This window comes from Oncorhynchus gorbuscha, linkage group LG18, assembly GCF_021184085.1.
Source record: "Oncorhynchus gorbuscha isolate QuinsamMale2020 ecotype Even-year linkage group LG18, OgorEven_v1.0, whole genome shotgun sequence".
Taxonomy (NCBI): domain Eukaryota; kingdom Metazoa; phylum Chordata; class Actinopteri; order Salmoniformes; family Salmonidae; genus Oncorhynchus; species Oncorhynchus gorbuscha.
Window position 1 is genome coordinate 53,306,554 of NC_060190.1, and position 23,906 is coordinate 53,330,459.

General features: G+C 43.1%; 1 protein-coding gene across 3 annotated transcripts in view; it reads left to right on the forward strand.

The window, feature by feature from the left end:
• LOC124004279 (immunoglobulin superfamily member 21-like) overlaps positions 1 to 23,906 on the forward strand; it is a 328,369-nt gene that overhangs the window by 199,851 nt on the left and 104,612 nt on the right. For all 3 annotated transcript variants that reach the window (XM_046313063.1, XM_046313064.1, XM_046313065.1), the window contains exons 3-4: positions 5,284 to 5,405; positions 21,278 to 21,396. In XM_046313063.1, coding sequence (XP_046169019.1) covers positions 5,284 to 5,405; positions 21,278 to 21,396 — 241 coding nt within the window. The remainder of the gene's footprint in view (positions 1 to 5,283; positions 5,406 to 21,277; positions 21,397 to 23,906) is intronic.

A 23,906-nucleotide genomic window follows, 5' to 3' on the forward strand; every position in this document is an offset into this window, starting at 1 on the left:
TTTGGAGCCGGGCCGGTTTTGCAAACCATTCATTTTCAAAGAACATGATCATGATACATTGTTTCAGGTTATTAGCATTAACAGTGCACAGTATCAATGTTTGAAAAGTACTTTCTATTTCAACATGTGACGGAAACATTTGTTTTCCTGCAATGAACAGATCTGTGGCACTTTCCAACACTCCTCCGGAAACATACTTTAACAACGGAATTCCAGAACACAACTGGCTTACATGCTGCCGACATGGGGCACGGAGGTAAACAGAAGACATTACCTAGAACTTTGACTGTTTGTAGATAAGGATATTAGTTCAATTATAATGTTAGATGACACCAGTGGCTGTTACAACGTGAACTGTAATGTTGCGATTGTGCATTTCTGCAAAACAGTTATGGAATAAAAGAAGGATAAGGATATTTTTAGGCAGGGTTTTTTACTGTGCGTTCCACGGTACAGCCGTCACACTTGTCATTGATTTGAACTTGTCATTTAACTGTTATATCTCAAACACACATTCCCCTTAGTTCAACATATCAACATCATTCACTTACAATTTTCCATGCTTTGTTGTAAAGTGATGTCAGACAAAAATGTATCTTACAGTTTTTCTGAAAGGTCCATTACAATGACTACAATCCAGGCACAGAGCAGGTTGGTGGGAAAGCACCATTTTCCAACACGGCTTTGCTTTTAGCGGCTGACCTTTTGCTGTTGCCTCTCCCTGTAAACCTCGGAACGATGCCACCTCGCTGGTGTGTCTCTACATCTCTGAATTGACATTTAAAAGAGGAACAGATGGCTATAATAATCTTCGGTCCTTGAGTGTGGTGCCAAAGCATTCCTTGGGCAAAGTGGTGTCTCTCAAGGAAAGTCTGTTTGTGGCCAAGCCAAGTAAACACTTTGTGCCTGTGGGGGGTCATGGTCCCTATCCTCACTAGTAGGTCCTGAATCCTTTCACTGATTACACCTCCCTGCAATTAATCTTCCATAGCAATGAAAATGTGATGTCACCCACCTTTGTTACAGCAGACAAAAATGTATTCCACTAATACCGCCTACAACTGTTATACATATCCTAAAAAACACAATATTTGTTGTTCCAGTACTTCTACCTCTGTTTGCCGGGACGACACACCCTGAATTTAATTGATTGCTACATACAGTACATTCAGTCTGAAACTGCCATCCTAGAAGTTGTTTATGTGAGTATCAAAGTCTATAACGTCATCATGTAGACCCGGCTCTGGCTCAACCCATCGGTTTATGGGACCAATCAGAATGGTCAGAATGTGTTCCATTCTAGAAATTGTCAGGGAGGGAGGCTAATCTAGACTCATCCTGAAGAAGAAACATCAGTTGGCCGGAGTGGTGTGGATTGGTAACCAAGCAATCCCTGTGCACCTCTTAGTAACTGCCTGAGGTATTTAGCGCCTTTCCCCAGAGACAGAGAAGTGATATGAGTTGTTCCACAGTCATTTATGGGACACCAGAATTGTTTGCTCAAATAAAAGTTATTACGCAGTACTGTCCCCTCGTGAAGTGTTATGTACATTATGCAGTAACTAATCATAATATGCATAGGCCTTATTTACTTCCGAGAGGATTGGATTACAGATAGGATTTTAATTTGATCACCCTGTTGCAGGAGAACTTTACTGCAATGTAGGAAATGTTAAACTTATTTGAGGTTAAAAAGGCTTCTGAAGTTTACAGGTTTCTGACTTGATTTTCCCTTACGCGAAATCTATCAACTCCTACAAAAATGTCCATTAATTATAATCTACATAATAATTCACATTTCCTGTTGCTGCAGGATTATTTTCCTTGTGTAGAAATCTGACTAAAATGAAGATCTTACATCTGTAGGAAGCGGATGAGATCATCTTCAGAGCGAAGGGAAGAAAGATCCCCAACCCACCAACAATGTCCTCCTTCAAAACGGCATTAGCGGCTCCATTAAAATCCTGTCACCTTTTTTCTTTACGTCTGTCTGTCGCGCTGAAGAGAAATCACAGTCATTCAAATGCTAAGTGACTTCCTTTCCCCTGTGAATATTAGAGAGGAGAGCGGTGCTCCATCATTTACTCTGCAGTCCACAAAAAAAAGAGAAGGGGATGCAAAATGAGACTATGGTGCTTTGAATATATCCCCCACCTCCGCAATATCTCATCACAAGCCATTACCTCCGACTGCTTGACACCTACAGAACGCTGCAGAGTGACAGTCTTCATTAAGACTCAGCTATATACATGGACACATACCTAAAGCTACATAAGTGAGTGTCACATTGATTTCATCACATTGGCAGTTTTCAAAATTAGTTTGAAAGGCTCCTAATCACCATTTTTAGGCAGAAAAAACACCTTATCGTGGCAGCAAATGGTTCAATTAGATCATTTAAGTCCTGGGTACACTTACAAAAATGTTCCATGGTATTAGCATGGTAGTTTTCGTTGTACTACCATGGCAGGAAAATACCATGGTATTTGCACCATTACCATGGTATTTTCCTGCCATGGTAGTGACCAAAAAGAAAAGTTTTTTTTTTTCAAGGTACTAGCTACCATGGTACAAAAATGAACCTGTGGTAGTACAATGAAACAAAACACCATGGTTTTATACTAGCTGTAACGTAATTCTTCCTCCTCTAACGAGGAGTCGTCAAGATCGGACCAATGCGCAGCGTGGTATGTGTCCATGTTAATATTTAATAAATCAACTGAACACTGAATAACAAAACAACAAAGTGAAAGAACGAAACGACATCGAAACAGTCCTGTCTGGTGAAGACACAAAACAGAAAATAATCACCCACAAAACACAGGTGGGAAAAGGCTACCTAAGTTCTCAATCAGAGACAACGAACGACACCTGCCTCTGATTGAGAACCATACCAGGCCAAACACATAACCACAACATAGAAAAAATAACATAGACCACCCACTCCAACTCACGCCCTGACCAAACTAAAACAAAGACATAACAAAGGAACTAAGGTCAGAACATGACACTAGCAACATGTCGTTATGAAACATGAAAGCATGGTAGTTGTTTACAATGTATTATGATGGTCTGTGTCCCATCGTTTTTCAGGTAAAGTGACCAAAAATTATTAATTTATGGTACTCACATAATGCAACATTAACTATTTGCTCTGCAATGGCAAGGCGTCGGGCTAGTACCCTCTTAAACCCATTTAGCTAATAGTGAAAAACCCCAACACACATGGTCTAGTAGTGTGGTGTACTCTCACCTTGGGACATGGATAGGGTATGGTGAGAAGAATGAAGGGATTCTGAAACCTTAAACTAACTATTTTAAATCTTCAAGGCCTCATTCTTCCCACCATACCCTAAAACTGTATTGAAGAGAGAAGCACCATATAAACTAACTATTTTAAATCTTCATCTGGTGCTTCTCTCTTGAATACAGTTTTTAGTTGTCTCTCACTCATTCATCGGGCTTGGCTACTCTTATAAAATTCTAAATAGTCAACATACAACAACAAAAAACATTTGTAAAAAGTTATTAATTATCATCTTATCGCATAGATACATTTTCATCATGTAATTATCAACATATCCCTTCAAACAACAAGTTACAATAGGTGGGTTCGTAAATTCACTCTGGCTGTCTACTCCCATTTCAGAGAGCTCTCGTCTGAGTGTGCCAAAGCGCAGAATAATATGGCAGGTGTCGGTAAACGTCAACAAAAAAGGGTAATTCAATTGTTGCCAGCAGCAGTTACAGTCACCAACGCTCTGGATAACATAAAAACAGCCTAGCCAGCTCTGCTAGGGCAAGTAAAATGGTCAGAGTGAGGTGTTCTCTCATTCGTGTCTTGAAGTAGCTAGCAAACTAGCCAACGTTAGCCAGTAAGCTTGGGTGCTTGACTGCCGTTGTGAGGCCATCTCGGATAGACCCTAACTCAGAGTGCACTCTGAGCGCAGTCTGGCACTCCAGATTGAATTTACGAACACACCCAATGTTTCCCTTTGTTTACACCCTGTGTGAACGTGTAGTGATCCTGTCACCATGACGACAGGCTAGCTTGACTGGCTCTAACTTTAGCCAATGTTAGCTTCTATGCTAACAAATATTAAATATTAATGAAACTATCAAAACATCATCAAAAATAGCAATTATATCATTACACTCCGCTTAACTTGGTGTTTAATATGTTATGCGTTATAACTCGCTCACCGTGATGATAACGTTTAAAATATGTTGTTTATCTGGCACTTTTCTCTTTATTTTTTCAGGTGGCTTGGCTTTCTCATTCAACTGACTCACTGGCTAGGCAGTATAGCGTGAGAGCCACTGTAGAGTGATAAGAGTGTGAAGCAACCACTAGAGCGAGCGGCTCCCTCTGTTGGCCCGAAACAAGCACAACATCCCTTGACTTTAACTACTGTAAATTATTGCAAAATGCCACAAATTAGGCTACCATGTATATTCGTTCTCTCACATTTCAGATTGGCAAGCCAGGGAAACCAAACATGAGCAAAAAACAGTACTATTTATACGGAAAGTATTATCCCCTTTTCACAGAAATGGTTTCCCTTTTTCTTTGATGTTACAGACAAACTAGGACCAATAATAGTAGTCTGCCTCTGACTTTATCAGAAACTTTCCCATACTGGTATATAAATTCATCAATATAATCTTAACCAACCTCTTTTGACCTCTGGGTGTTTATTTATTTAATGCATTATACTGCCATTGTGCTATGGTAACGCACAATTAATAAAGATGGTACCATATTATATTTTTTGTTACCATGTATCATAATTGTCCATTACCGTGGTAGAATGTATAATGCAGGTTAAAACCATGGTATTTCCATGATCCACATCTTACCATGTTGAAAAATGTGGCAATAACATGGTATTATTTAGGCTCATGGCAGTACCATCATAATTCAAAGCTAAAATCATGGTATATTTCCATGATTCAGATCTATACCATGGTATAAATGATGCAATACCATGGTAATATTTAAGTACAATGGCAGTGCCATGGTAGTACCAAGGCTTAAACCATGGTACATTTCCATGATTCAGACTATACCATGGTATAAGTGCAAGTACCATAGTGGTACCATGGTATGAATGAAAGTACCATAGTAGTACCATGGTACATTTTTGTAAGGGTACTGAATTTTCCATATGCAAGCTGTGTTCGGGCTGGTGGTACCAACGTACCTTTCACGTATATAGAAATATCCGTCCCATACTGTATATAGACCATATTTTGTTCATGCTTTCTATTTTTGCTTGACAGGTCACAGACGGGGGCACCATTAAGCAGAAAATTTTCACCTATGATGCTATGTTTAATACCAATTACTCGCATATGGAGGACTATCGCAAACGAGAAGACCTTGTGTACCAATCTACGGTCCGGTAAGCATCACAACCAATCACTTCTACATTGAATGTTTAAATGTAATCTTCTCCCATTTAGTTTGTTGCCCTGCTACGTTGTACACTATAAGCCTATTTAACCTACAGTATATCCCAAGAAACTCCCCATGTTGCTAGGAATTAGTGAGCAGAGGTTTTGCTAGTTCCTTCCTACCATCTGTTACGGATGATACTGGGAATGGATGTGATGACCCCGATGGAGGGTCAACACCATCATCGTCTTGGCAGGGAGAAGGAGGGAGGGGACGAGAGGTGGTGAGACTCTACTCCGCCACTCTGCTGCTCAGGATGTAGATTTCATTGTTGAGCTCTGTCTGAACAGCTGGCCAGGTCAATCATTATTCCCACCACAGAGCTGCTTATTTTCCAGGTAGTGTGGTTCTCCGTTATTTTCCAGGTAGGGTGGTTCACCTTAGGCACAGCTTGGGGCAGCACTACTGCATGCAGGGCTGTGCTCCATACCTCCTTTGCCACCATCCTTCCCATCAAACACACGTACATACAGACCCTACCCGATCCCATAATATAGAGCCCTTCTGTTTATGCATGAGCAAGGTTTGCAGAGTACAAGAGAGGGATGGAGCGAGAGGAATCATCTGGCTCTGGTTGGGTAGATGACATGTCTGAGGAGTCATGGGTACTCACTTCCTTTATCCCGTGCCTTAACAATACGGTTGGCATCTGCTCCCCTCTCCCCCAACCATCTCCCTCCCTCTCCTCTCCCCTCCCTTTCCCTCTACCCCAACCATCTCCCTCCCTCTCCCCCAACCATCTCACTCCCTCTCGCCCTCCCTCTGCCGCTACCCCAACCATCTCCCTCCCTCTCCCCTCCCTTTCCCTCTACCCCAACCATCTCCCTCCCTCTCCCCCAACCATCTCACTCCCTCTCGCCCTCCCTCTGCCGCTACCCCAACCATCTGCCTCCACCCCAACCATCTCCCTCCCACTCCCTTACCTTCTCCCACAACCATCTACCTCCCTCTCCCCCACCCATCTCCCTCTCCTCCCATGCATTCTCTCTTCTTGCTTTCATTGCCTCCCTCCATCCCTCTCTCATATTGGCACTCATACTTTGTATAGAGGAGTAATAGAAGCCATTAAGCTAACACACTGCATCATCTAGTACCTCTTATCTCCCCCTCCCTCTTCTCCCCCTTCTCTCCCGCATCCCCCTTCTATCCCCCATCCCTCTTCTCTACCCCCTCATTTCTACCCCCTCCCTCTTCTTCCCCGTCCGTCTTCTCTTAACCCCATCTTCTCTATCCCCCACTCCCTCTTCTCTCCTCCTCCCTCCTCTCCCCCTTCTTCTCTCCCCATCCCTCTTCTCTCTCCCCCTTCTCCCCCTTCCCTCTCCCCCCACCCTCCCTCTCCTCACTCCCTCTTCTCTCTGCCCTTCCCTTTTCTCTCTCCACCATTCCCAACCTCTCTCATATGTATCTTTTATTTCTGAGCTGCTGAGCATTTCCCGACTGAGTATGATGTGCTCAGACAATCCAACAGTACCTTCAGGGGAGTAGTCATCATTGGAATGGACTATTTTACACATGTACTCATACAAGGACAAGTGCGCGCGCACACACACACACACACACACACACACACACACACACACACACACACACACACACACACACACACACACACACACACACACACACACACACACACACACACACACACACACACACACACACACACACACACACACACACACACACTCATTAGGATTTGAATCGACAGTCGCAGCATGAGGAACAGTTGGACAGTACCTGCTCTGACCTGTCTGTCTGGCAGAGTGCTTAGCCGGCGTTAGTCAAGCAGAGAGGTAAAAGGGCTACAGCCATAGTCACCAAAGACAAGTCAATCCTCCCTGATGTATCCCATGCCTTCCTCCATGGCAGAACACAGAGTTCAACAGCAGAGAGGGATGCAGAGCTCTGATATTTCACATAATCTCACATATCCACCTGAGAGAGGTAAACGTTCTCTACAAAGCCCTGGCATGTGACCACAAATGAAAGCTGTAATATTGTGAATTTCACAGAAAGCCCCAGATTCTCATTGAATGCCCTGTCATTTTTTCTTAATACGTTGTTAAATATCAGGAATATGCTATGCTTGTAGTGTCAATATTACCCAGGTAGATTTGCAAATAGAAAGGGAGGTAATTTTTTTTGTCTTTTTTATTTTTATCAACTGCCCCTGGCCTTAGAAGTAGACAGCTAGCTGTTTGACAGATGACAGTGATACAGGCCATAACTCATCCTTACCTTGACGGCTCTTTGATGAAAAACAAAAAAGATGGGAGAAGATTAACCCTAATTGCTCCTATAAGTCTCTCTGGATAAGAGTGTCTGCTAAATGACTAAAATGTTAATGTGAATGTAAGATGAATGGCAAACACTATATATATATATATATATATATATATATATATATATATATATATATATATATATATATATATACTAAGCTACATTCAAAATACCAAATTCAAGAATTGTCTCTTCATCTGCACAGCATTTGACAGTTTATGTAACACTGTCATGGTTATAGATTCAAGCTTTGAACAATGAAAAACCAGTCAAAGTGCTCTTCATATACAGTGTATTCGGCAAGTATTCAGACCCCTTGACCTTTTCCACCTTTTGTTACTTTATAGCATTATTCTAAAATGGATTAAATACATGTTTTACCCTCATCAATCTACACACAATATCCCATGAAAACCAAGCAAAAACTGGTTCTTAGACTTACAACTTAAAAATATTTTTAAAAAAAATCTGAAGATTCACTTTGACATTCAGATCCTTTACTCAGTACTTTGTTGAAGTACCTTTGGCAGTGATTATAGCCTCAAGTCTTCTTGGGTATGATGCTACAAGCTTGGCACACCTGTATCTGGGAAGTTTCTCCAATTCTTCTCTGCAGATCCTCTCAACCTCTGTCAGGTTGGATGGGGAGTTTCGCTACACAGCTATTTCAAGGTCTCTCCAGAGATGTTCGATCGGGTTCAAGTCCGGGCTCTGGCTGGACCACTCAAGGACATTCAGAGACTTGTCCAAAAGCCACTCTTGCTTTGTCTTGGCTGTGTGTTTAGGGTCATTATCTTGTTGGAAGGTGAACCTTTGCCCCAGACTGAGGTCCTGAGCTACCTGGATCAGGTTTTCATCAAGGAACTTTCTGTACTTTGCTCCGTTCATCTTTCCCTTGATCCTGACTAGTCTCCCAGCCCCTGCTGCCAATAAACATCTCCACAACATGATGCTGCCACCACTATGCTTCACCACAGGGATGTTGCCTGGTTTCCTCCAGACATGACACTTGACATTCACTCTAAAGATTTCAAGTTGATTTCATCAGACCAGAGAATCTTGTTTCTCATGGTTTGAGAGCCCTTAAGGTACCTTTTGGCAAACTCCAATTGGGCTGTTATGTGCCTTTTACTGAGGAGTGGCTTCCGTCTGGCCATTCTACCATAAAGGCCTGATTGGTGGAGTGCTGCATAGATGGTTGTCCTTTTGGAAGGTTTTCTCATCTGCACAGAGGAACTCTGGAGATCTGTCAGTGTGACCATTGGGTTCTTGGTCACCTCCCTGACCAATGACCTCCCCTGATTTCTCGGTTTGGTGGTCTTGGTGGTTCTTCCATTTAAGAGTGATGGAGGCCGCTGTGTTCTTGGGGACCTATAATGCTGCATAAATGTTCTGGTAACCTTCCCGAGATCTGTGCCTCTACACAATCCTGTCTCGGAGCTCTACGGACAATTCCTTCGACCTCATGGCTTGGTATTTGCTCTGACATGCACTGTCAACTATGGGACCTTATATAGACAGGTGTATGCATTTCAAAATCATAACCAATCAATTGAATTTACTACAGCTGGACTCCAATCAATTTGTATACTAATCTAAAACATTATCAATGGAAACAGGATGCACCTGAGCTCAATTTCGAGTCTCATAGCAAAGGGCTTGAATACTAATGTAAATAAGCTATTTCTGTATTTAATTTTTAAAACATTTGCAAACATTTCAAAATACTTGTTTTCGCTTTGTCATTATGTGGTATTATGTGTGGATTGATGAGGAACCTTTTTAATTTAATTCATTTTAGAATAAGGCTGTAACGTAACAAATTATGGAAAAACTCAATGGGTCTGAATACTTTGCTAACACACCGTAGCTGTAGCCTCAATGTCCTCCTGTGTGAGATTGCTTCATGCAGAAATATTACCACTTCCATGTCAAAGTCAGATTAGGGTTGCAAAGAAGCAGTATACTACTGTAAACTTTCTGTGTTTACTAGTAAATTACCAGGAAGCGGTGCAGGTCCTAATCCAGGCACTTGTCATCTCCCGTCTGGATTACTGCAACTCGCTGTTGGCTGGGCTCCCTGCCTGTGCCATTAAACCACTACAACTCATCCAGAACGCCGCAGCCCGTCTGGTGTTCAACCTTCCCAAGTTCTCTCACGTCACCCCGCTCCTCCGCTCTCCCAACTGGCTTCCAGTTGAAGCTCGCATCCGCTACAAGACCATGGTGCTTGCCTACAGAGCTGTGAGGGGAACGGCACCTCAGTACCTCCAGGCTCTGATCAGGCCCTACACCCAAACAAGGGCACTGCGTTCATCCACCTCTGGCCTGCTCGCCTCCCTACCACTGAGGAAGTACAGTTCCCGCTCAGCCCAGTCAAAACTGTTCGCTGCTCTGGCCCCCCAATGGTGGAACAAACTCCCTCACGACGCCAGGACAGCGGAGTCAATCACCACCTTCCGGAGACACCTGAAACCCCACCTCTTTAAGGAATACATAGGATAGGATAAGTAATCCTTCTCACCCCCCACCCCCCCTTTAAGATTTAGATGCACTATTGTAAAGTGACTGTTCCACTGGATGTCATAAGGTGAATGCACCAATTTGTAAGTCGCTCTGGATAAGAGCGTCTGCTAAATGACTTAAATGTAATATAAATGTAAATTGTGAAGGAATATACAGTGGAGCAAAAAAGTATTTAGTCAGCCACCAATTGTGCAAGTTCTTCCACTTAAAAAGATGAGAGAGGCCTGTAATTTTCATCATAGGTACACTTCAACTATGACAGACAAAATGAGAAAAAAATATCCAGAAAATCACATTGTAGGATTTTTTATGAATTTATTTGCAAATGATGGTCAAATTTGGTCACCTACAAACAAGCAAGATTTCTGGCTCTCACAGACCTCTAAGAGGCTCCTCTGTCCTCCACTCGTTACCTGTATTAATGGCACCTGTTTGAACTTGTTATCAGTATAAAAGACACCTGTCCACAACCTCAAACAGTCACACTCCAAACTCCACTATGGCCAAGACCAAAGAGCTGTCAAAGGACACCAAAAACAAAATTCTAGACCTGCACCAGGTTGGGAAGACTGAATCTGCAATAGGTAAGCAGCTTGGTTTGAAGAAATCAACTGTGGGAGCAATTATTAGGAAATTGAAGACATACAAGACCACTGATAATCTCCCTCGATCTGGGGCTCCACGCAAGATCTCACCCCGTGAGGTCAAAATGATCACAAGAACGGTGAGCAAAAATCCCAGAACCACACGGGGGGACCTAGTGAATGACCTGCAGAGAGCTGGGACCAAAGTAACAAAGCCTAGCATCAGTAACACACTATGCCGCCAGGGACTCAAATACTGCAGTGCCAGACGTGTCCCCCTGCTTAAGCCAGTAGATGTCCAGGCCCGTCTGAAGTTTGCTAGAGAGCATTTGGATGATCCATAAGAAGATTGGGAGAATTTCATATGGTCAGATGAAACCAAAATATAACTTTTTGGTAACAACTCAACTCGTCATGTTTGGAGGTCAAAGAATGCTGAGTTGCATCCAAAGAACACCATACCTGCTGTGGAGCATGGGGGTGGAAACAACATGCTTTGGGGCTGTTTTTATGCAAAGGGACCAGGACGACTGATACGTGTAAAGGAAAGAATGAATGGGGCCGTGTCGTGGGATTTTGAGTGAAAACCTCCTTCAATCAACAAGGGCATTGAAGATGAAACGTGGCTGGGTCTTTCAGCATGACAATGATCCCAAACACACCGCCCGGGCAACGAAGGAGTGGCTTCGTAAGAAGCATTTCAAGGTCCTGGATTGGCCTAGCCAGTCTCCAGATCTCAACCCCATAAAAAATCTTTAGAGGGAGTTGAAAGTCCGTGTTGCCCAGCAACAGCCCCAAAACATCACTGCTCTAGAGGAGATCTGCATGGAGGAATGGGCCAAAATACCAGCAACAGTGTGTGAAAACCTTGTGGAGACTTACAGAAAATGTTTGACCTCTGTCATTGCCAAAAAAGTGTATATAACAAAGTATTGAGATAAACTTTATTATTGACCAAATACTTATTTTCCACCATAATTTGCAAATAAATTCATAAAAAATCCTACAATGTGATTTTCTGGATTTTTTTCTCATTTTGTCTGTCATAGTTGAAGTGTACCTATGATGAAATTCACAGGCCTGCCTCATCTTTTTAAGTGGGAGAACTTGCACAATTGGTGACTGACTAAATACTTTTTTGCCCCACTGTATAAAATGTTATCAGATGATATCTGGTGGCTTTTTTGGGTACTTCAGATAATCACAGGTGTCTGTAATTTATCAAATCAAAATGTTTGTCAAATCAAATGATTTCTGTCCCTCTATGTTTGCATTATCACAACGGAAATACAGTTGAAGTCGGAAGTTGACATACACCTTTTACATTTAAACTCAGTTTTTCACAATTCCTGACATTTAATCCTAGAAAAAAGTCAATGTCTTAGGTCAGTTAGGATCACCACTTTATTTTAAGAATGTGAATTGTCAGAATAATAGTCGAGAGAATTATTTATTTCTGCTTTTATTTCAATGTAAACTTCTGACCCACTGGAATTGTGATACAGTGAATTATACATGAAATAATGTCTGTAAACAACTGTTGGAAAAATGACTTGTGTCCTGCACAAAGTAGATGTCCTAACCGACTTGCCAAAACTATAGTTTGTTAACAAGAAATTGTGGAGTGGTTAAAAAAAAAACAGTTTTAAAACCTCTTTGGGAAAGGCGTGCTGCTAGCGGGACACCTCGACAACATCCTGTGAAATTGTAGAGCACGAAATTCAAACTACAGAATTATAAATATTTAACTTTCATAAAATCACAAGTGTAATACATCAAAATAAAGCTTAACTTCTTGTTAATCCAGCCGCTGTGTCAGATTTCAAAAAGCTTTACGGCGAAAGCACACCATGCGATTATCTGAGGACAGCGCCCCGCGTATAAAACCATGGAAAACATATTTCAACCAGGGAGGTGTGACACGAAAGTCAGAAATAGCGATATAATAAATGCCTTACCTTTGATGATCTTCATCTGTTGGCACTCCAAAAGGTCCCAGTTACATCACAAATTGTCCTTTTGTTCGATAATGTCCTTCTTTATATCCATAAAAACTCAGTTTAGCTGGCGCTCTTCAGTCAATAATCCACCCAGTTTCCCTCCATCAAAATGCATACAAAATGAATCCCAAACATTACTAAAAAAAATTCTAAACAAGTCAGACAACGTTTATAATCAAACCTTAGGCATCCTAATACGTAAATAAACCATACAATTTAAGACGGAGAATCTTTATTGTCTTTACCGGAGAAAAATACCAAAGAACGCGCTCTCATTCACGCGCTCAGGAACACTACAGCCAAAATGGGAGCCACCTTTTGCAAAAACCAGCCTGAAACTCTTTCTAACGACTGTTGACATCTAGTGGAAGCCCTAGGAACTGCAATCTGAAAGTTTTCGCCTTATAATAAAAGTGACAGCCATTGAAAATAGTGGTAAGCATGAAAATGTTTTTGTGTGTTATGGTTTATTCTCACGGTTTTGCCTGCCATATCAGTTCTGTTAAACTCACAGACATTATTTTAACAGTTTTAGAACTGTTATCCAAATGTACCAATTATATGCATATCCTAGCTTCTGGGCCTGAGTAACAGGTCGTTTACTTTGGGCACGCTTTTCATACGGCCGTCAAAATTAGTGCCCCCTATCCCGAACAAGTTGAGTTGTATACTTATGCTTAGTTTTATACCCTAAGTATATGTAAACTTCAGACTTCAACTGTATATACTTGTAATTTTTCCAACAATAGTTTACAGACAGATTATTTCACTGTATCACAATTCCAGTGGGTCAGAAGTTTACATTCACTCAAATCAAATCAAAGAAAATGTATTTATATAGCCCTTCTTACATCAGCTGATATCTCAAAGTGCTGTACAGAAACCCAGCCTAAAACCCCAAACAGCAAGCAATGCAGGTGTAGAAGCATGGTGGCTAGGAAAAACTCCCTATAAAGGCCAAAACCTAGGAAGAAACCTAGAGAGGAACAAGGCTATGAGGGGTGGCCAGTCCTCTTCTGGCTGTGCCGGGTGGAGATTATAACAGAACATGGCCAAGATGTTCAAATGTTCATAAATGACCAGCATGGTCAAATAATAATAATCACAGTAGTTGTCGAGGTTGCAGCAAGTCAGCACCTCAGGAGTAAATGTCAATGTCAGGCTTTTCATAGCCGATCAATGAGAGTATCTCTACCACTCCTGCTGTCTATAGAGAGTTGAAAACAGCAGGTCTGGGACAGGTAGTACGTCCGGTGAACAGGTCAGGGTTCCATAGCCGCAGGCAGAACAGCTGAAACTGGAGCAGCAGCACGGCCAGGTGGACTGGGGACAGCAAAGAGTCATCAGGCCAGGTAGTCCTGAGGCATGGTCCTAGGGCTCAGGTCCTCTCAGAGAGCGAAAGAGAGAATTAGAAAGAGCATACTTAAATTCACACATGACACCGGATAAGACAGGAGAAGACAGGAGAAGTACTCCAGATATAACAAATAGACCCTAGCCCCCCGACACATAAACTACCACAGCATAAATACTGGAGGCTGAGACAGGAGGGATCAGGAGACACTGTGGCCCCATCCAATGATACCCCCAGACAGGGCCAAACAGGAAGGATATAACCCCACCCACTTTGCCAAAGCACAGCCCCCACACCACAAGAGGGATATCTTCAACCACCAACTTACCATCCTGAGACAAGGCCGAGTATAGCCCACAAATATCTCCACCACGGCACAACCCAAGGGGGGGCGCCAACCCAGACAGGAAGATCACGTCAGTGACTTAACCCACTGAAGTGACGCACCCCTCCCAGGGACAGCATGGAAGAGCACCAGTAAGCCAGTGACTCAGCCCCATGTAAGTTGAATGTGCCTTTATACATCTTTGAAAATACCAGAAAATTATGTCATGGCTTTAGAAGCTTCTCTTAGGCTAATTGACTTAATTTGAGTCAATTGGAGGTGTGCTTGTGGATGTATTTCAAGGCTTACCTTCAAACTCAGTGCCTCTTTGCTTGACATCATGGGGATATTAAAAGAAATCCACAAGTCTGGTTCATACTTGGGAGCAATTTCCAAACGCCTGAAGGTACCATGTTTATCTGTACAAACAATAGTACTCAAGTATAAACACCATGGGACCACACAGTAGTCATACCGCTCAGGAAGGAGACGTTCTGTCTCCTAGAGATGAACGTACTTTGGTGCGAAAAGTGAAAATCAATCCCAGAACAACAGCAAATGACCTTGTGAAAATGATGGAGGAAAAAGGTACAAAAGTATCTATATCCACAGTAAAATGAGTTCTATATCGACATATCCTGAAAGGCAGCTCAGCAAGGAAGAAGCCACTGCTCCAATACCGCCATAGAAAAGGACACCATCCCAACCGTGAAGTACGGGGGTGGCAGCATCATGTTGTTAGGGTGCTTTGCTGCAGGAGGGACTGGTGCACTTCACAAAATAGATTACATCATGAGGAAGGAAAATTGAGGATATATTGAAGCAACATCTCAAGACATCAGTCAGGAAGTTGACGCTTGTTCGCAAATGAGTCTTCCAAAATGGAATCTTGTTTTTGTATTGTTGCTTTTGAGCCCTACAAGGCTGTACGTTTGTTTGTTTTTCTTTATTGTTTTTGTTACTGGTTCTCATTCAAATAAATTATGATGAACCCAAATCACGCTGCGCCTTGGTCCACTCCTTATAACAATCGTTACAGAAGATCCCACCACAAACGGACCAAGCAGTGTGGCCAGGAGGAGAAGACATTCTGGTCTTGGGAGGAGATAATGGCACAAGACGAAAGCCTTCCATGGAAGCAGAAGCAGGAGGATCTACGGCGACTCCGAGGTTCACGACCATGACGGAAGCCCGAGAGGCAGCCCCCCCAATTTTCTGGGTTGGTCGGCAAAGCCGAGGGGCGAATATGAGAGCTAAGAGGAATATTGGGATAGACTGAACGATGAGTATTGTTAGATAGTTGAGGGGAGTGATGAGGTAGAGTGGATGTTTTGGTGTCTGGAGCAAGACATTCTCCGTGAGGAGCGTGGGACAAGTCAGGCACCATGTTTTGCGGAGATATGCAATTTGTCTCCAGTGCGCATCCACAGCCCGGGGGGTTCTGTGCCAGCTCCTCGCATTTGCCGTGCGAAAGTGAGCATCGAGCTAGGACGGGTTGTGCCGGCTCAGCACTCCTGGTCTCCAGTACTCCTCCTTGGTCCAGGATATCCTGCGCCGGCTCTACGCACTGTGTCGCCAGTGCGCCTTCACTGCCCAGTGCGTCCTCTGCCAGCGCCCCGCACTTGCCAGGCTAAAGTGAGCATCCAGCCAAGACGCGTTTGTGCCAGCTCTACGCCCCAGACCTCCAGTACACCTTCACAGCTTAGTATATCCTGCGCCGGCCACTCGCATCAGGCCTCCAGTGCGCCTCCACAGTCCAGTACGTCCTGTGCCTCCTCCCCGCACACGCCCTGAGGTGCGTGTCATCAGCCCGGTGCCACCTGTACCGGTCCCATGCGTCAGGCCTCCAGTGCGCCTCCACAGTCCAGCGCTTTCGGCGACAGTTCCCAGTCCAGAGCTTCCGTCAAAAGTTCCCAATGTTACCTCAATTGCGATAGATTACGTGTTAATTACAACATTACAGAATATTCTGGCAATTTTGGTAAATTACCAGTAGCTTTGCAACCCTCCATGTGACTTTCCCATACTACTGAGGGAAAATAAGTTGTTGAAGATGTTTAAAAATGTAATCCATCAGTGTGAATATTTAATAGGAGTCACAATGTTAGACATACAACCTTTTCCCCATTCCTAAATTTGAAGGGCAAGTCCCGCTGTCATTCTTCAACAGGCTTCACAGAAAGACTCTCACTCAGGAAAATAAATCAGTGTTGTGAGGCTTCTCTGTGACCCTTTGCTGCTGTTTCACCTATCTTTCCATGCCTTGCACCATCTTGTCTAAGAGCTGTCTTCTCATAATCTTCCTCTGTTCTTGTGTGGGTTAGGCTCCAGACAACCATCCAGGCCTATGGATAACAACAATATACAGCTTTGTGTGTAAACACAGGCTTGGGACAGACCAGCATAACCATAGTGGCCTACAAAGCCATCCCCCTCTCACAGCACAGAGAATCAGAGTGTTCACATCAATGGCATTGTGTTTAAAATAGGACTTTCCTCTCCAGAGGAAACACTGGAGACACAGTATGCCTCTGCCTTAGTGCCTTACACACCTTTCTAGTCTCTTCATATCTTTGTCCTCTAGGCTAACAGTCTCTGTTTCTCATATACTTACATCAGACAATCCTCCCCCTAGCCAGCCTTAATGCAGAGATACAAGGCTCCAGCACTTAAGGGTAAGAAGAGCACAGCGAAGCAGAAGCCCAGTTCCTGACACCACGTTAGCTGATTTGCTGCAGAGATTGTCTGGCTGAGCTAACAGGGACCACTCTGTGCAGTGTTCTGTCAGGATGACTCTCTCTCTCACCTCCATGTCCCTGTAACACAGCACAGCTTCCAGGCATGGACAGCACAGGAAGGGCTGCCAGAAGAAAACACAGAGTTAAACAGAATAGTCATTACTCCCCAGGGAGGATTGATCTCTCTCTCTCACTCTCCCTCTCTCTCTTTTCCTCTCCCTTTCTTTGCTGTTTTGCTGCTCTTCCGAGTGGCCTCATTGCCATTGATCCTATCCTATCCGTGTGTGTGTGTGTGTGTGTGTGTGTGTGTGTGTGTGTGTGTGTGTGTGTGTGTGTGTGTGTGTGTGTGTGTGTGTGTGTGTGTGTGTGTGTGTGTGTGTGTGTGTGTGTGTGTGTGTGTGTGTGTGTGTGTGTGTGTGTGTGTGTGTGTGTACATGGGTGTTTCTATATTGTGAACAGTGTGTAGTATGTTGTTTTGACTGTCCTGTGAGAGAGAGTCATTTTTTTCTTAATGATACTATTTCTAATGACAACAATGTGTGACTAATGCACTATTTTGATTCCCTGAACCTCTAAGTTTCAAGGTAAACTACTTCTTAGAGTTTCAGGGACAAAAGATACACACACACACACACACACACACACACACACACACACACACACACACACACACACACACACACACACACACACACACACACACACACACACACACACACACACACACACACACACACACACACACACACACACACACACACACACACACACACACACACACACACACACACACACACAGATTGTATTGCAGCCCCTCACCTTGGTGTGGTTTAGTGTTAATCAGCTTTTTATTAGTTGCTGATAAATGAGCCATGACAGGGTGGAGGGATTCGGGAAATACTTAAAAAAAACACTGTACCCGTAATGCAGTATCAGTGGTGTTTGAGAGAGACAGACAGACAAACCAAGAGACAGACAGACAAAAAGAAAGACAAAAGGAACAGAGAGACAGACATATAGACAGACGGAAAAGACAGACAGACAGACAGACAGACAGACAGACAGACAGACAGACAGACAGACAGACAGACAGACAGACAGACAGACAGACAGACAGACAGACAGACAGACAGACAGACAGACAGACAGACAGACAGACAGACAGACAGACAGACAGACAGACAGACAGACAGACAGACAGACAGACAGACAGACAGACAGACAGACAGACAGACAGACAGACAGACAGACAGACAGACAGACAGACAGACAGAGACAGAGAGACAGAGAGACAGAGAGACAGAGAGACAGAGAGACAGAGAGACAGAGAGACAGGAAAAGATAGAGACAGATGGAAAAGAGAGAGAGTCAGACAAACAGATGGATAAATGAGACAGAGACAGAGAGAGAGAAAGACAAAGAGAAGAAGAGATGTGCTGGACTAGAGTCACATGGCAGTTGGCTGGCACAGCTAGTGGAGCCAAGACACTAAGAGGGATGCAAGGATAATGCCAACATAGGAACCACTGGTGCCAGGGCTCTCATCAAATCGTCATAATCACAGTTTGTCAAAGTGCCCTCGAAACTAGAATTATTGTGTGAAACTGCACGCTACTCCAAAAGGAAAAAGCATTTTTTTTGTGGTCAACATTGATATTATATCAGGATTAATTTGTGAAACAAATTCCAGTGGAAGGGACATCTGCTCAGGATCCAGAGCACTTTGTGGCATCGGCTGATGTAAAAAGGGCTTTATAAATACATTTGATTGATTGATGTGATCTGACATGCTGGAAAAAATGAGTGGCTGAATGAGAGCAATGTGTGTGAGATGCACAGTGGACTCCCATTTTGCCCCCATTCAATATAAATGAGCTTGCTGTCAGTCAATCATTGTGTGACTATCATGTTGGTGAAGTGTTTTGAAGCTGGAGGTCATTGTTGAATTCAGCATTAAAACAGCCATGTCATGTAAGAGATTAGGTATAGGATTAGAAATGCATAGTTTATGGTAGAATGTGACTGCCACTGAGTCTCTATCAGTCAGCATCAGCAACCGTTGACCCATGGGGCTCCTCCATAGTGATTGTGGACGTGTGCTCTATACAGGCTGAGGGTGGGAAGGGTGCACGATGGCCCCACACAGGGTTGACTGTTCTCCAACAGAATTATCTCATTTTACCCCCCCACACACACACACACACACACACACACACACACACATGCACACACACACACACACACACACACACACACACACACACACACACACACACACACACACACACACACACACACACACACACACACACACACACACACACACACACACACACACACACACCACTGCTGAACTCATCAGAGCTACGGTGCTCCGAGTGCCCTGCCGCTGTTCCAACAGAGGTCTCCCTCTGAAACAGCCGGGCGGCAAGGACAATTGTTCCCGTTTTGTGGAAATGAATCACAGGGCCTAAATGCGACTGGTGGTGTCTCACTTTGATTATCGCTGTTGACACATTAGGCGGAAACAGAATACAGATTGAGCTCGCAGGCCTTTCAAAAATGGCCGTTTCCTGGTAATCTGCTGGCTGCCTGAATAATTTGCTGTCCTTCATTTCTCCAAACTAACATGGAGGCGTTGCTCCTGAAAAAAGAATTAAGTTTTGGTCAAATTATTGCTTCCTGAATTTCAACAAGAGAACAAAATTGTTGTATTCTGACATGTGCATGTCTGTTGTTCACCTCCTTTCGACATCATTCCCTAGGGACAAAAGCAGGAACACTATGAAGGACAGCCATGCAATTTAAAAGTGGAATGAATTAACTGAATTCCACTTCAATATTGATTTCTACTTCAATATGTTCAAACTATTTCCTGTCTGAGAAAATAATGTATTATGAAATAAAATCAATGTACACTACCGGTCAAAAGTTTTAGTGCACCTTCTCATTCAAGTGTTTATTTATTTTTATTTTTACAATTTTCTATATTGTAGAATAATAGTGAAGACTTCAACACTTTGCAATAACACATATGCAATCAAGTAGTAACCAAAAAAGTGTTAAACGAATCAAAATAATATTTTAAATTTGAGATTTTTTAAAGTAGCCACCCTTTGCCTTGATGACAGCTTTGCACACTCTTGGCATTCTCTCAATCAGCTTCACCTGGAATGCTTTTCCAACAGTCTTGGAGGAGTTCCCACATATGCTGATTACATGTTGGTTGATTTTCCTTCATTCTGCGGCCCCACTCATCCCAAACTGTTTCAATTTGGTTGAGGCCGGGGGATTGTGGAGGCCAGGTCATCTGATGCAGCCTGGAGGTGTGTTGGGTCATTGTCCTGTTGCAAAACAAATGATAGTGGGACTAAGCCCTAACCAGATGGGATGGCTTATCACTGCAGAATGCTGTGGTAGCCATTATGGTTAAGTGTACCTTGAATTCTAAATAAATCATAGACAGTGTCACCAGCAAAGCACCCCCACACCATTACACCTCCTCCTCCATGGTTTACGGTGGGAAATACACATGCGGAGATCATCCCTTCACCCACACCGTGTCTCACAAAGACACAGCAGTTGGAATCAAAAATCCTTAGCTTGTGTTTCTTGGCCCAAGCAAGTACCTTCTTCTTATTGGTGTCCTTTAGTAGTGGTTTGTTTGCAGCAATTCGACCATGAAATCCTGATTCATGCAGTCTCCTCTGAATAGTTGAGATGTGTCTGTTACTTGCGCTATGTGAAGCATTTATTTTGGCTGTGATTTCTGAGGCTGGTAACTATAATTAACTTATTCTCTGCAGCAGAGGTAACTCTGGGACTTCCATTTCTGTGGCGGTCCTCATGAGAGCCAGTTTCATCGTAGCGCTTGATGATTTTTGCGACTGCACTTGGCTGTTTTAATGCTTTGAATGAGTAGGTGTTCTAAAACTTTTGACCGGTAGTGTAAAAGGTTTTATTATTGTGTATGTTTTTACTTACGTTTTTTTCTGTCATATGTCTGCAGGCTCCCGGAGGTTCGGATCTCGGACAATGGGCCTTATGAGTGCCACGTGGGCATCTACGACCGAGCAACGAGAGAAAAGGTGGTCTTGGCATCGGGAAATGTCTTTCTCACCGTTATGTGTAAGTAATTTATACTCTGTAGTCAGCCCGTGACTATGAATATGCAAAACTGTTTAGCTCTGTTCTACTCTGACGTTCTGCAACATTAATCAACATGTTCTGTTCTATGGAAATACATTAAAGCAGCAAAAAAATGACAAGAAATCTACCTCAGCACTTCTTGTGAGTGAAGGTAGCAGACAGACAGCCATGAGAGTAGTTGGACAGGCTGGAGGAAATGTCAAATAGGTTCAAGTTGACATGCACTACTGACACACACTACGGACAGTTGTTCTACCGAACTGAATGCAGTTGTAAAAATGTAGAACTGTCAAGTTTTGACAAAGAAGAAGAATCATCAGGTTTAAGCTAATAATCATAATCATCCTCATTACTCTTAGCTCCCCTTCTCTGACTTGTAGTGAACATTTCTCATAGGGTGTGCTCAGCAAGTTTGATGGATGACACTCTGTCTCAGTGTGATAATGAGTGCATGTGTCAGCAGAGGCCCTGTTTTTTTTGGAGATTGGACTATATCAAACTGTAACACAATTTCACCTACCCCTACTGAACCCCAAGTTCCCTACTAACAGGATACATGACTGCCAAAAAAGAAAGACAAAATAACCTGAACATTTCCTCTCTCTAATGCTGCCTCTGAGAACACTGTGAAGACCAGGATTTGAACCTGTCCTCCCATCCGCTCTCTGTATAATTACAAACCCATTTCACTGCTATTTTGGAGAATGACGTGTTTCTTCTTCCCATGTTTCTGCCAGTGACCTGAGGAGCTGCTTTTCTCACTCACTCTTTGGCATAATTGTTGGTGTAACTTTCTCTAATGACAGCTGGCTCACTGGCATTTAAAGCCCGGCAGCAAGTCTTCTTATGTACAGCCTATCGCTAATTATCAACAGTAATATTTCTCGGACAAACAGAAGACAAAGAAAAACACAAGGACATGGTTCGACCATTAGCATATTTTGTTTATTTGCCATATTGCCAATGGCTGTTGACATTAAGCTGCAGGTTTACCCAAAGACTACTTCTGGTTCTCATAGCTCCTTCGCTGACCTTCACTTTCCCAGAATGACATAAAACCATTCAATAAACCTGAGATACCGAACCGGATTAACTCTTCACAGACGTAAATGAACAGATCTTTATCAATGGGAGAGGATTCAGCCCAAGTTAACCCCTTAATCGTTTAGGAGTGGTGGTGGTGGTGGAGATATATGAATGATACAGCCAGGGGAAAGTGTGAGGACTATCAGCTGGGTATTAAATCTCCACTGGTGGAGGAGAAGAAGAATGGCCTCTGGCATTGTGGCTAATTGCCGTCTAAACTGAAACAGAATTATTCATAACCTATTAGTGTGCCAAGTTCACTTGGATGTGAGAAAAAAAGGAGAAGGGAGAAAGAAAGAAAATGAGAGGAAAAAGTTAATTAATAGGAGGCAGTACATGGAGAGTATTTCAATTTCTTAAAGGGCTTCATAAATAAGAATTATCATTTTAATGAATTCCCTGCCAAGAAATGAAATCACTCAGTTTCAGAAGGCCAAACCTCGAACTCTTGGTACCTCTGCCACTATCTTTCACTCTGGGAACATTTGAGATGTCTTTGCTTTCATCCTCAACTGCTTAAATTCACAGTGGTTTGGTGATGCCTCAAGGCATGGGAGACCTCTGCCTTGAGGATTATTAAGGCAATGCTATTATAGCCAATGGTGACAGTTTTCTACAAAAACTACATCTCAAAGATATGCTAAAGAAAAGAACATTTGTTTTCTGGTGTCTTTTTTCTCCAATGGAATCAAAAGTTTCACTGCCTAGAGAGCGCTGGAGAACACATTTGAGTTCTATATCCCTGAAAATCGGAAGCATCCAGTTGTTGGCATTGACAACTACGCTAAAGCAATGTGGAAAAACAATATCCAACAAATAGGGAGTTTTCGGCCCCGCCCGCCCTTCTGGAATCCTCTTTATCAAGGTTAAGGATCTGGATCACATTCAGCTGCTCACACTCCCTCTCCCTTTACGTTTCTCTCTTGACTCACCTGGTCCTGGAGTGCTGCAGGCACTTCTTGTATTTTAATGTAACCAACCTGGAAGTCCATATGTGTTGAATTTGGTCAATCACTGAACTGATCAATTAGCTCAGTTGGTCAGGTGTGGTGCCTAGTTGGAACAAAATGCTGCAGTACCTGTGGCACTCCAGGATTTCCTACCCCTGATGTAGTCCATCTCTACCTCATATTTCTGAACAGCTGAAATAAAACCCTGTGGCAATTTGAACGAACGTTCTCAAAAATAATTATTGAAGGCTATACAACCTTCTTTGTCATTTGTAAAGTATAAATGGAGTTGGCAGGGCATTGCAGTGCTAGATGCTTCACTACAGACCTTTGCTCGTTCCCAGGCTGTATCACAACTGGCTGTGATCGGGATCAATTGTGTGGCGCACAATTGTCCCAGCATCATCCAGGTTAGGGGAGGGTTTGGCCGGGGGGGTAGGCCATCACAGTAAA